General features: G+C 45.6%; 1 protein-coding gene and 1 long non-coding RNA gene across 2 annotated transcripts in view; one reads left to right on the top strand and one right to left on the bottom strand.

Moving 5' to 3' along the window:
* LOC123069887 (nicotinamide adenine dinucleotide transporter 2, mitochondrial) overlaps positions 1 to 13,212 on the bottom strand; it is a 51,777-nt gene that overhangs the window by 21,088 nt on the left and 17,477 nt on the right. Inside the window, exons 4-5 of the mRNA XM_044492848.1 lie at positions 11,226 to 11,274; positions 3,800 to 3,912 (exon numbers count right to left, since the gene is read on the bottom strand). Of these exons, the coding sequence (XP_044348783.1) occupies positions 3,800 to 3,912; positions 11,226 to 11,274 (162 nt within the window). The remainder of the gene's footprint in view (positions 1 to 3,799; positions 3,913 to 11,225; positions 11,275 to 13,212) is intronic.
* LOC123069888 (uncharacterized) lies at positions 5,558 to 7,068 on the top strand. Its single transcript, XR_006433165.1, has 3 exons — positions 5,558 to 5,689; positions 6,574 to 6,663; positions 6,934 to 7,068. It is a non-coding gene; the product is annotated as an uncharacterized lncRNA (long non-coding RNA).

The following is a 13,212-nucleotide window of genomic DNA, read 5'->3' as shown; positions in this document are numbered from 1 at the left end:
CATCGAGCTACCAGTCCAGGATGGAAGCGCGGGATGGAATTTAGCTGAGAGTGCACACGAAGCAATTACCCAAGTTCAGGCCCTTACGGTGGAGGTAATGCCCTACACTCCTGCTAGATTGATTGAGGTTTGGAGTACAATGATCACATAGGTGTATTGAGACTAGATTAGATGTCTATCCCTAGGCCTCACTTATATAGGGGACAAGGCCTAGGTTTACATGAGCCCATGTTGTGGAGATACCCCGTGATCTCCGAGATAGCCACGCTTGATCCCCAAGTAGATAGCCATGCCCTGAGGAGCCCGCCAGCCAGAAAGCTGGCATGGGCCGCATCATGGCCTGATCGGCAAATATCCGGCCTGGCGGGTCGACTTCCGGCCCGCTGGTGTAACCCGGTACATGGCAATGTCATTCTTGCTCCCCTTTTTTTCTGGGCTTGCTCGACATATCTTTCACAACGATGCTAACTGGGGTACATAGTCATTCTTCGAGCAGCTTCGAGCATTGGCCATCGCCTGATATGGTTGATCAATAGCACTCCACTCCCCGCATGCACCATGCCACTATTGCCACACCGCTGATAATCTCGCCTCCGGCTGTGTGTGTGTCATTGGAGATCGTTTGACTATGGATGGCTCGCCACACATGGTCCTTCTCAGCTCTGGGTTATCTCAGCAATAGAGGAGGAGAATCACACGGTGGCACCCCTTAAAGTGCCTTTTCTCACCTCTTTGACTGCTTGCCTTGTCGTTGTTAGACTGTTACCATTACCGGAGAGAACCAAACAAAATGAGCAATAGTCTCAATAGAGACACAACACGCTGGAACCTCATTACATTATCATTTGTGTTAACAGCGCCCTAACCAAACACTTCCTTAGTTTCAATAATAAGCATCCAAGTAATACAACTGATCTTTGCTAGATTGGTCAACATCCTAAGTTGTGTGTGTATTGTACATTGTGTTCTCTTCTGGTTTGGTAGAAGAAAATATCAGGTTTTACAACTTAAATTTGGGATCACCATATGTATGCCCCTGGATTCATGTGAAGACGATGCCAACATGCGACACCCCAATGGATAGCATCATCCCTTACAAGGTTGAGACTAACCTTGCTAAATATCTTGTGTCTGGGGCTAGGATTTAGTTGAATTAGTTGTTAGACAATTATGCACCTTGATCAACATTAATACAAGCACCATTTATGCTAACGCTGTGTTTGGATGTCTGTATTGGGCTGTCGAATTGGATTTGGTATTGGGTTGCTCTCAATACATGTGTTCGGATGTACTCTGAAACATCACACCGAAACTGTAACGAATACACAGGCATTACAGCTCGCAGGCAAACTATCATCCCAGCGATTCGGAGCCCTCTCGCTCCGATTTCGGTCGAATTGGCTCTTCTGCAAAACATACCGGTTAAGGATGATATGTTTCGTCCCACGACCACGAACAGAGAAAAGGGGAGGAAACGAGGACAGAAGAGAACACAGCGAGGCAGTCGACGGCGGCGCCCAGCTAGATCAACCATGGCAATGCAGGTATCTTCGACAGGCCGTCCCTTCCCTTCCTCCTCCGCCGCCGTCCCGTCCTCGTCCCTTCCCTTCCTCCTCCGCCGCCGTCCCGTCCTCTCCTTGCCACAGTTCGATCCTGTCCTCCCTGGCCCTGGCCCCACGCCACCAGGTCCCATCTGAGCTCAAGCCCGTTGTTGCATCCCCTCCAGAACCTCCAAGGGGGGAGGTGATGCACTGGTTCATTGATATTCAAGGAGCCACTGAATACTGCTGAGATCGATGTGGTTCATGCGCTGTTGGGCTCCTTCCGGCTATCCAGCTCCGCACCTCCTGTGAAGCGCACGCCGGCTGCCCGGAAGACCAGGGGCCAGCTGCCAGGAGGACCAAGGGCCGGCTGCCCGCATGGCGTAGCGTGTTGTCGGGGAACCAGCCCTCTTCTGTATCTCAAGAAGCTCTAGCTCGACAGGAACAAGCCCTGTTCTGTATCTCTGTTCTTCAGGTTCAGTTGTTGTTCTTTCGTCAGTACTATGTTTCCGTCAAAGTCTGCGTGCATATGTTTCGCCTTTATGGAACACTTCCAAGTGTGTTTGCCATATAGTTAATGGATAATTGCAACCACGTGATTTTCAATTGAAATGTCATAGGGCTAAACAATCCAGCGCGCCGCAAGGTTGAACCTGAACCTATCTATTGTTTTGTCAAATTTGGAACTATGTCATGTTTAACTTGAAGCTATCTGAACTATTGTGTTGTTAAATTTGGTAAAAGAAATCCTATGTAATCATCCAATTATAGTCACACATTGTAAACAAAATTGTTTTGATGCACATACATATGTTGCTATGCAATTCCATAGTTTGCCATCCAAACATGATTCCGTACTGAAACCTCGATATGATTCCGTGAGCCAATTCAGTTAACACCCAAACAACCGAATTCGTATTCATGTCCATTACAGTTTCATGGCTGAACTGGAAATGAAACCAATTGATGGAGGCCTCCAATACAGACATCCAAACACCAACAACAAAGCCTTTAGTCCCAAACAAGTTGGGGTAGGCTAGAGGTGAAACCCATAAGATCTTGCGACCAACTCATGGCTCTGGCACATGGATAGCAAGCTTCCACGCACCCCTGTCCATAGTTAGTTCTTTGGTGATACTCTAATCCTTCAGGTCTCTCTTAACGGACTCCTCCCATGTCAAATTCAGTGTACCCCGACCTCTCTTGACATTCTCCGCACACTTTAGCCGTCTGCTATGCACTGGAACTTCTGGAGGCCTGCGTTGAATATGCCCAAACCATCTCAGACGATGTTGGACAAGCTTCTCTTCAATTGATGCTACCCCAACTCTATCTCGTATATCATCATTCCGGACTCAATCCTTCCTCATGTGGCCACACATCCATCTCAACATACGCATCTCCGCGTCACCTAACTGTTGAACATGTCGCCTTTTGGTCGGCCAACACTCAGCGCCATACAGCATTGCGGGTCGAACCGTCGTCCTGTAGAACTTGCCTTTTAGCTTTTGTGGCACTCTCTTATCACAGAGAAGGCCAGAAGCTTGGCGCCACTTCATCCATCCGGCTTCGATTCGACTGTTCACACCCAAACACAGCGTAAAAAAACCCTAATGCAAGCCAAGGTATAAAATCAGTCTTGCATGATCTTAATGATATCATACTCCATCCTTTTGGGTTTACAAGGCCCCTCACAAAGAAAACCCATACCAAGACAGTCATTAACATTTCAATCTTTTTTATTAACCACGTCCTAAAATGCTCGCTATAATCTCCCACCTAATTTCCCCCCTTTAACTCTGCCCATGCACGGCCAATAGGACAAAGGAATTGTTTTGCATATGATGATTTACATCTGATCTGTGTACGGCAACGTGATCCTATGCTTGTTTTTCAAGTAGCGATGTGATCCCTTGGTGATTGGCTACCGTCGGACAAAGATCTGATGAGAAATCATCGGACATGTAGCACTACTCATAGCACAGTTAGTGCTCGTATTAAACTCTGCACATCAACCAATGAGTAAATGGTCTAGCGAGTAATGTGGGGACAGGATGGCAAGGGTAATGGAATTTGCATTAGCAACATATCTGATTTTGGTAAGAGGCCTTCTAAACCCAAAAGGTGGGAGTATATAAGATACAAGTTTGGAAGCAATTTGCAACACCATAAATCTACAGAATCGATATGTGCCTCTGTTACAAAAATAAACTGGGCCTTCTGAAATAAAGACAAGCATAACAATGTAGTATACATACTTGTAGTCTAGTCTTCACAACCCATAATGGATTAGTTGCAACAGCTGTTGCAATCCCTGCAGAGGAAGCAGCTAAAATATTTTCCTGTATGGACAATTCGCCATTTTTATCATCTGCAGAATGAACAAGAATAGTCAGGAGGTGACACCCGAGTATGTTCGTTGTTCTATTATCTGCATCAACAAAAATAGAACATGGCTAATGTTTAATATTTAACATGGTATGCTGTCAACAATCAGTACAAATTAAATTCTTGTTTAACAAATCCACTACTGTGGGTTAAAAAAACCACCGTTAATTTATCATAACAAAAATACATCTGCAGACAAAAACAACACCACGTGGGTAATATTTATGCCAAATTTTCTCCTCGGCAATGTGATGTTACGTTACACTCTGAAAAACACAATTTGCCAAGTACCATTACAAAAATACCAGAATTCGCTAGAAAACAGTCACTAAATTAACTCCACATGTTGGGAGGAGAAATAGCACCTATGAAATGCCTAATTTGCCCCTGGCTTGAATGAATCAAATTGTCTCAACCGACTGAATACGCATGTTCAAATGTTGTTAAATTGCTTCAGCTAGCTAGGTGATAGCTGTAGTGATATATGTGTGCTTGAGCTTGATTGCTAGTGATATGTGTGCTAATATCAGCTTGTGCTTTTTCTAAGTAAATTGTTAAGAAAAAAATGGTGAATAGATGAGTTAAAACTGCTAAGTGTGGTGCATGGTGCAAGTGAAAACAAGGTAAAAACCATTTTGGCTCTTGTAGCAGAGGATAATAAATAGGTCTCCATAACCGAATGGTTAAATAAACACATTTTGCATGCAAAAGGCACTGAATCAGGAAGACATTACGAATTTCATGCAAGGACAAGGAACCAAATACTTTAAAATTATCAAGGCCACTAGTAGCAAAAACCAGTAAGTACAACTTGGCACCTGGTAGTGACAATCTTTAATGTTGCTAACCAGGATTAAGATATACATTTGACCTGATAATTTATCAGCTCAGTAAAAAAGATGGAACATCTTTCTTGCAGATTGAATGTATATCAGGTGTTCAATCTAAAAGTCCAAGTGGGAAGAAAGAGAGAAAGGCGAATCCTAATACAGTACAACTGTGTACAGATAAAATTTTCTTCCATTCCACAGTACAAAATCAATTCAACTTCAACTCTCAGTATCTTCCTTTCATCTGCATGGGCATCGCCCAAACTACTCCCTCGTTTGGAGATGTCCTATATGAATGTCAAAGAATCCCTATTTCATGTGAAATTCAATCGCTGTTAGGTCTGATGAAGTTAGGTGCATTTAAGATTGGTGCAATAACATGGTGTTGTCCTGTGGAACATGTTGCTGTGAAGAATGTTTGCTATGATTAGTCATGTTCTGCTATTTTATTGTATGGCTCTGAGGTTAGGTGCATTTAAGATTGGTGCAATAACATGGTGTTGTCCTGTGGAACATGTTGCTGTGAAGAATGTTTGCTATGATTAGTCATGTTCTGCTATTTTATTGTATGGCTCTGAGGTTACCTGTAGTTAATACAACAAGGAGCAATGTTTTTAAGGCGCTAAGGCCGCAGCATCGGGAGGGAGGGGACTGAAGCGGGGGGGGAGAGGAGGGGAAGAAGATAGACAGACAGGGAGCAGCAACCGGAGAGGAAGCTGGCGGATCTGGTCGCCGGCGGCCGCCTAGAGAGGAGAGCAGAGGAGGGCGGGGAAAAGTTAGACGAGGGGAAAGAAGAGAGGACGGAATCCATCCATACCTTGTTGCTGGCGGTGCAGATCGAAGCCGTTGGTGGAGGTTCTTCAAACCCCAGTCACCGACATCCATGAGAGAGGAGAAAGCCCTTTCTCCGCAAGCGTTTGGTGTGGACTGGTCAGATTCTCTCTTTCTCCCCTCCTTCGCAACTTGTGCGTGTGATTTCACCTCTGTTTCCCTGTCCCCTCCCCTCCCCCCTTCAGTTTCCCGCGCGAGCTCCATGTTTCCACTCGAGAGCTATTTCCCGTTGCCTGCTCTGACTATGGTGTCTAATTTCGCCCAAGGCGGCGCCTTGCACGTCTAAGCGACGCCTCAAGCTCCAAAGCGGACACCTCTGTGGCTGTCAAAGGCAAGCTCGATGCCTTGAGATTGGAGGGCGCCCTGACGCCTTAGGGACGCCTTGAAAACAATGACAAGGAGTTAGATTGTTGTGCTATAATGGAACCATATCCACCTCCAGTTGATGCAATCATCATTTATGGGTTCTCACTCTTGGCTTTTATCCAACAATTTGAATGCCCAAGCCCCACCAGGATCCACACCAGCCCAGCTAGGTACGACAGGCCCTAGAGGAAAGGATCGCGGAAGGTGCCCCCGAGTGGAGCCAAGAGAATGACGAGGCGCCCGGAGCTGACAGGGATCTAGTTCTGAGGACCAGAGGGCCCCGAAAGTCAACCTTTAGTCAAGGGCCCAGCAAATGGACATGAAGCCCTTTCCGTGGCTAGTTTGCCGGTACTGACGGAATTCGAAATCCCAAGTCAGGCTAGCATATGACACGAAGCCCTTTCCATGGTCAGTTTCCTGGTACTGACGGAATTCGTAGATGAATACAAGGTCTCCAAATCCCTAAATACATCTATCCTTACATTTGTAATCACTTGCATAGCATTTTGAGTTCATTGCGGTTCGCTTCCAACTTCTACAACATCTTGAACTCCAAACTGCTTGAGTCGTGCCACTAACCCCTTCTGAGCTCCACTAAGTCGTGCCTTTGTGTGTAGGTGTGAGGTTGGACAAGATTCATTACCAAGTGCACTCATTTCACATTGTCAGCTGTGAGATCGCTTGATCCTTCACCAACATCAAAAGAGGTAAATTTGGTATTGTTCTTTTCCGTCTCTACTTACACCTTGCTGAGTGTCATTACGGATAGGGACGGTACATCTCGCCCAGTCTACGGCAACCAAGAGGATGCAAACAACTATGTCACCAAGACGCACCACTTCAGCTTAAAACAAGCTATGAATGATGTGAATGCCATCTTGCATGAGCGCATCAACAACCTTGCCACCGACTTCCGTGCAGAGATGCGCGAATTCGAAGCTCGCAACAAGGACTACCTTGACGCCACGATGAAAGAGGTAAATTTGGTATTGTTCTTTTCCATCTCTACTTACACCTTGCTGAGTGTCATTACGGATAGGGACGGTACATCTCGCCCGGTCTACGGCAACCAAGAGGATGCAAACAACTATGTCACCAAGACGCACCACTTCAGCTTAAAACAAGCTATGAATGATGTGAATGCCATCTTGCATGAGCGCATCAACAACCTCGCCACCGACTTCCGTGCAGAGATGCGCGAATTCGAAGCTCGCAACAAGGACTACCTCACGCCACGATGAAAGGGCAAATGGAGAGCATCCAGGTCATGTTCAACAACCACAAGTCTTCATGATATTCGCCTTCTTCAAGACGGCGATCAAGTACCATGCTTTGAGATACCTTCCAGCGCTATTCACACCGGGCTCGACGACATCCCACCATGAAGACCAAGCGCCACCTCCTCATAGGGGCAATGGACTTCGAAACCCCATACTCGACTATGAACGTCGTGAACAAGAAGCTCATGAAAAACGCGTCTAAGAGGATTGGGCACCACAACTTCGCCAAGAAGAATATCAACATCGTCAACATGAAGTGTCGCCTACAAGAAGAGTGCATAGTGCATCGCCAATAAGAGGCTCATCGTGTGGAGGAAGCAAACCAAGCTCTCCATGATGTCAACACTTTGAAAAACTTCCTCTCTCTCTCTCAGTCAAAAACAAAGAACAGAGGAGACACAAGAGTTTTTGTGTAGCGTAGTTAATGCTGCGTTTCTCCCTTTTATTCTTGCAGGATGCATGCTCTCCTACTGGACCGCGCCATCCCACGATCGACAGCATGCCGCACAGGACTATACTTGCACTCATGATCAGACATACCGCGCCCTCGATGTAGTCACTCAAGTAGGAGTTACTGCCATTGCAGGGCTTTCGGTTGAAGCCAGATTCGCAGTCGTGGCAGCATTTTCCCTTGCCATGGAAGCGTTTTTGTTGTCCGCTCCCCCATGCACCATGTACTCCACGGTGAAGCTGCCGGACCAAAGGTCGGTCGCTTGTCCAACTTTTGATCTCAGGGTAGCGTGATGAGGGCAAGGCAGCATGCCCTGGTAAGTCCTTGAAATGGTCGAATCTGGACTTCGCCGAGGCTCCAGGATGATGGGCCAAAGAGCCGAAAGCTTGAGGGCCCCTTGAGCTCTTGGTATTGGAACCAATCGAGCCCGCGCCATGGAGATCACTGCGTGCGAGGCGGCGGCTTCCTCGAGCTAGACCCGGATCTAATGCAACTTCTCATGTCCTGGGACTCCTTCCAGGATCTCAATTGCGTTGGCCGCTATCGTAACCATGACGAGGTTCCAAACCGGAGAGGAAGACGAGGACTCCTCTTCTTCGGGAGACCGAACTAGTTGTTGACATGAAGAGTGTGGTCACGTGGCTCTTGGAGGCGTTTGAGGCGTCGGGCGGCGAACTTGTCCTTCTGGCGCTTGAGTTCCTACTGCTCGACGGAGAAGTGGAGGCGCATTCCTCGAGTTGTGCGCCCGCAAGGTTTTGCTCCGTTATGAGGGTTGACAGACAGCGTCGAGGATCAGGCCCATCATGAAGACTTCTCACGCCAGCCCATGGTCAGCCCAGGGCCTTCTTTGGCACAGATTCTTAAGGGGCAAGCAAGGCGGCCGAGTGGAGACCACAGAGCACGACCCAAGGACCCCGGTGACGAAGTCCACGCCCTCGAAGCTAAAGGCCTGCCCCTTACGGAAAGGGGTGGGAAGGATCCATGCATCTGCCTTCTTTGAGACGAAGTAGAGGATGCCAAGGGTAAGATCTTGGTTCGTCATGGAACTGCAGATCATGGTTGCGGAGGCCATCTCGATCTGGTAAGTTAGATTTGCGTGCTTCGCCCCTACTTGGTGCGCCGAATATCGGTATTTAGTACAGGCAACACCGTCAAGGGACGACGTTTTGTTCAATAGGGAAGCTTACGGCGGATCGAGATGGTGAGGCACAGGGTGAAGGATTTACCCAGGTTCAGGCCCTCCGGGAGGAATTAAGACCCTACTCCTGCCTCCGGTGTTTGCATTGATGTGGTGCACACCATGGATCGAGAAGGTCGCCGAGGAGATCTATATCTCTTGGGTTACAAGTCTCTTGGCCTGGCGGCGGACAGGTAAAAGAAAGAGATGGGTGGGAAAATGACTTGCCTTGCTATATATACTTGGTCAAATAAGGGTTACATGGCTAGAGTCAGACCAGTCTCGGGCTAGCTCTCTTGGGTTGCGCCGAACGTCTGTTCTGTTTCCTTCTCCTCCGAAGCTTACCGAGTCAGTGAGGTCTCGGCCGTCGACTTCCTAACACCTATGGCCAACGTCTCCATTCCCAGGATCCTTGTCACCCCTCTACTGATCAAGGCGCCTAAACGGCGACGAGCCTTGCGTCCAGCGAGTGCCCCACCCTACAACCTCCATACTAAACATTGGCTACAGCACCTACATATTGCGAGACCGATGACTTGGACTGAAGGGGCGCCACAACTTTATATCATCGGTACGGTGATGATAAGAGGACGGCATAAAAACTATGCACTATTGTTGGGCCTGAGCAAATTAAAAGCAGCATGAGCAACATGGCGTTGGTCAAAACTCACTCTCAACTCATCACCAACCACAAAGACAAGAACTATCAAACAAAGGACCCAAAAAAATGAAATGGTACCTAGCTTTATCAAGGGGAATGCACAAACACTTTGGAGAATAACTGTACGAAACATTCTACGGCATCAATAACCTGATGCGAATATGCTCACTTGCAAGCAAGATCTAGAACCAACATCCCAGAAGGTGCATTTTATGAGGAGGTCCACAACCCTTCGACAAAAGGAATTCTAAAAATCAATTTGCTTACAACTAAGCAAGAAGATTGGTGCTCAAAAAATATGAAAATACTTGGAGGAAGTAAAGCCAAAAGAGGAAGGTGAAGAACTCATAAAGGACATTCAAGAAGGCCTCTATGGGTCACACTTGGTGCCAAGGCATGCCACCATTCTATTGGCAGACAACCCTGTCAGGCACCCAGGAATTTGTCAAGAGATGTCTACATGCCAATGGATGGCATGAGATGCAAACAAAACAGCTCATGAGCTACAACCGATTCCACCAACTTGGCCCATCACAAGATGTGAAATGGATCTAACCGGACGACCGAGCATAGCCCCCGGAGAGGCGAAATACGTAGTTGTGCCTCTAGTTAAGAAAGCAATAGTCGTTGTCCAGAAATTTGTGTCGAAGTTCATCATTTGCGGATCTGAAGTCCCAAGCGACATCATAGTAGACAATGCTAGACAACTTGACTGCAGGTCATTCGAAACATTTGTGAGAACCCAGGCATCAAGCTATGCTCTGCATTAATGGGCAATCCAATAGCAAATGGCATTGTGGAAAGGGCAAAAATAACCATTTTGACAGGACTGAAAACATGTTTCAATGATTTAGAGAAGGGACGATGAGTAGAAGAGCTACAAAAGTTACTACAATCCACCAGGACTATGGAGACTTGACCAATACGCTTCACCCCATTCAAACTGTTATTGGGAGAAGAGGCTATCACACCAGAAGAGTTGAAGCTCAAATCAATACGCACTGCCAACATCCTAGACAACGACGAGCACAAAGTCACAGTGGAGAACGTGGAGCACACTGGGCGACCTTGTGCTCAAGAAGAAACGCACAAAGTCACAATAGAGAACAAGCACAGTGGGCGACCTGGTGCTCAAGAAGAAACTCAATCCAGAAGAAGGAAAGTTAAGCTTCAAATGGGGAAGGGCATATGGGGTCTCAGGGGTAACAAGGCCAACCACATTCAAGCTACATGAAATAAATTGCCATGCCCATTACAGTTAATCACATAACGCTGAAATATATTCTTGTAAAGAAGCATCGGACTCTAGAAATAAATACGCCTTCACTCAAAAAGCCACGAATTAAATATGAAAGATAGTATGACCTTACTCTTATAAAAAAACACATTTTTCCTAGCTGAAGCGTTTTGATGGTATCACAAAAGGAGATTTCATGAACAAACAGATATCAGATTTTCATCGACATTGCCAATTAAACATGGTTTAGTGCTACAAATAAAAAAACAAAAGCATATCAAGATGGTGATGTTCATTTGAATGCTTCAATAACTGAAAATAAAATTGTAGATGTACAAAATAAACATAATGCCAGTATAACACTCAATCACAACTATCCACCTACAAAAATGACAGTTTTGTCCACTACTAGTAACATGTTACACACATAATAAGACCGATGCGTAAAGTACGGTTGGATAACCTTGAGATCGAAGAAGACCCCTCACGTAATTATAAACTGAAAATGTAACCTGCAGAAAAGCAAAAAAGACATTGAAGGTTGATGAAAGTATAGCAAAAAAGTGAACTACGGACAAAAGATTGTGCGAGTTTTCCATCTCGCAGATTCATGATTACTCGACCATTCAAGCTTTGAATTGAGGTATATAGTAATCATTAATAAGGTATATTAGAAATAATAAGGTATGGTGGTATTATCTATATGGTATATGAAGAGCGGGAGTACATACTCCCAGGAGTACATATACTAATTTTCTGTACTCCTAGGAGTATGTACTTACACGTTCAATATACCTCATAATCAAATGTTTTATACCTCTTTTTCATTCTCAATATACCTTATTAATTATTCTAAGTACCTTGATACAAATTTTATAAACAAAATATCATCTAGGCCCATAGTTTGCGTAATATACCATTTGTACGTACAAAAAAGCAGTTTGTGCATATAAAAAATATACATGCACCCAAATGAAAAAAAAATCACAAAACTAACTTTGAGGTATCTAGTAATCATTAATAAAGAATATTAAAAATAATAATAAGGTATAGTGGTATCATCTGTGTGGTATATGAAGAGCGGGAGTACATACTCCCAGGAGAATATAATCATTTTCCTATATATCCTACATATATATACTCCCAGGAGTATATAATCATATGGAGAAAACCCCTCATACAACTGGGATATTACACCGTTGGCGCAGTGACAGGAACACCAAAATCGTCAAACAATCACCCTAGCCAAGTCACCTTTGTTGTCGAAAGAGCCATAGCTCGCAACTCAACCGCTCTATATGAATGGGAAACTATAGTTTGTTTCCTCGTCTTCCAGAAAAACACAATAAGCAAAAGGGGGGAAAACAATTCGAAGGATTACGGCCCCAGGTAGCATCCAAATAGGCCAAAATTTGTAACGAACTGGAACATGGAATGAATAGACAGCGACAGATTGAAGACATTATAGAACAGAAAGGAGGTGACAGTAGTGAACCGACTAGGAGCAGAGACGAACTGACTTAAAATGTGAACATGATAGGAGAAAACTGGGCCAGTGGCAGCTATATAGACAAGACTCCTAACAAGATGATAACGCATCAGATCAGATAGAGGCTCGTCATTAGAAGCTCAGAGGTGGACTCTAAGATCCATAAAAGTCAACAGTGCTCTCACCAGGAAGAGCAGGACGAGCAAAAAGATCCTCAATACTTATTAGTGGAGAAAAAGAGGCCATCTGAGGTGAAGAAACCTATATCCCAAGGAAGTAAGAGGACCAAGATTAGAAAATGTGCTCTAAGACGAGCCTTCACAAAGATAATGTACTCGGGGTCATCACCAGTGATGATCATGTCATCGGTATAGAGAAGAGTTCAACCACGAGACAAATAGTGGACAAAGAGCACAGGACCGTGATCATCACTGGCCAGAAAATAATAGCATTGACCAGTGAGGCCAAGCACTCAAACCAGGCACAAGGCGCTTGCTTAAAGCCATTTAGAGAGGGACAAAGATGGCATACCATGCCGTCAATAACAGAGTGCCCAAGTGGTGGCCGCGTGTGGATCTGCTCACGGAACTCACCACTGAGAAGGCATTCTTGACATCAAGCGGAGAGACACACCAATGGTGAACATAAGTTCTGGCAAGAAGGGTGTGAACAGTGGTCATGTGGGCCACATGAGCAAATATCTTGTCTTAGCCATGATCATGCTCCTGCTCAAAGCCACCAGCCACAAGATGAGCCTTGTAGCGCTCAAGAGAACCATCGAGATAAGATGCAGGACGATATCCATGTCCAGAAGCTATGTGCGAGGCTCTCCACCAACGTGTATGGAACATGGTTGGACTCCTGTGCCGAGCTGTTGCTTCTTATCCTCCAGGCATCCTGGCCTGCGAATAATGCTAAGGAAAAAACAATGCAATTATATGAAGTACTAACCTGATCATTG

The sequence above is a fragment of the Triticum aestivum genome, chromosome 3B (genome assembly GCF_018294505.1).
Source record: "Triticum aestivum cultivar Chinese Spring chromosome 3B, IWGSC CS RefSeq v2.1, whole genome shotgun sequence".
NCBI lineage: Eukaryota > Viridiplantae > Streptophyta > Magnoliopsida > Poales > Poaceae > Triticum > Triticum aestivum.
The sequence above is the reverse complement of the archived record's forward strand: the minus strand, read 5'-3'. Positions and strand labels throughout refer to the sequence as shown.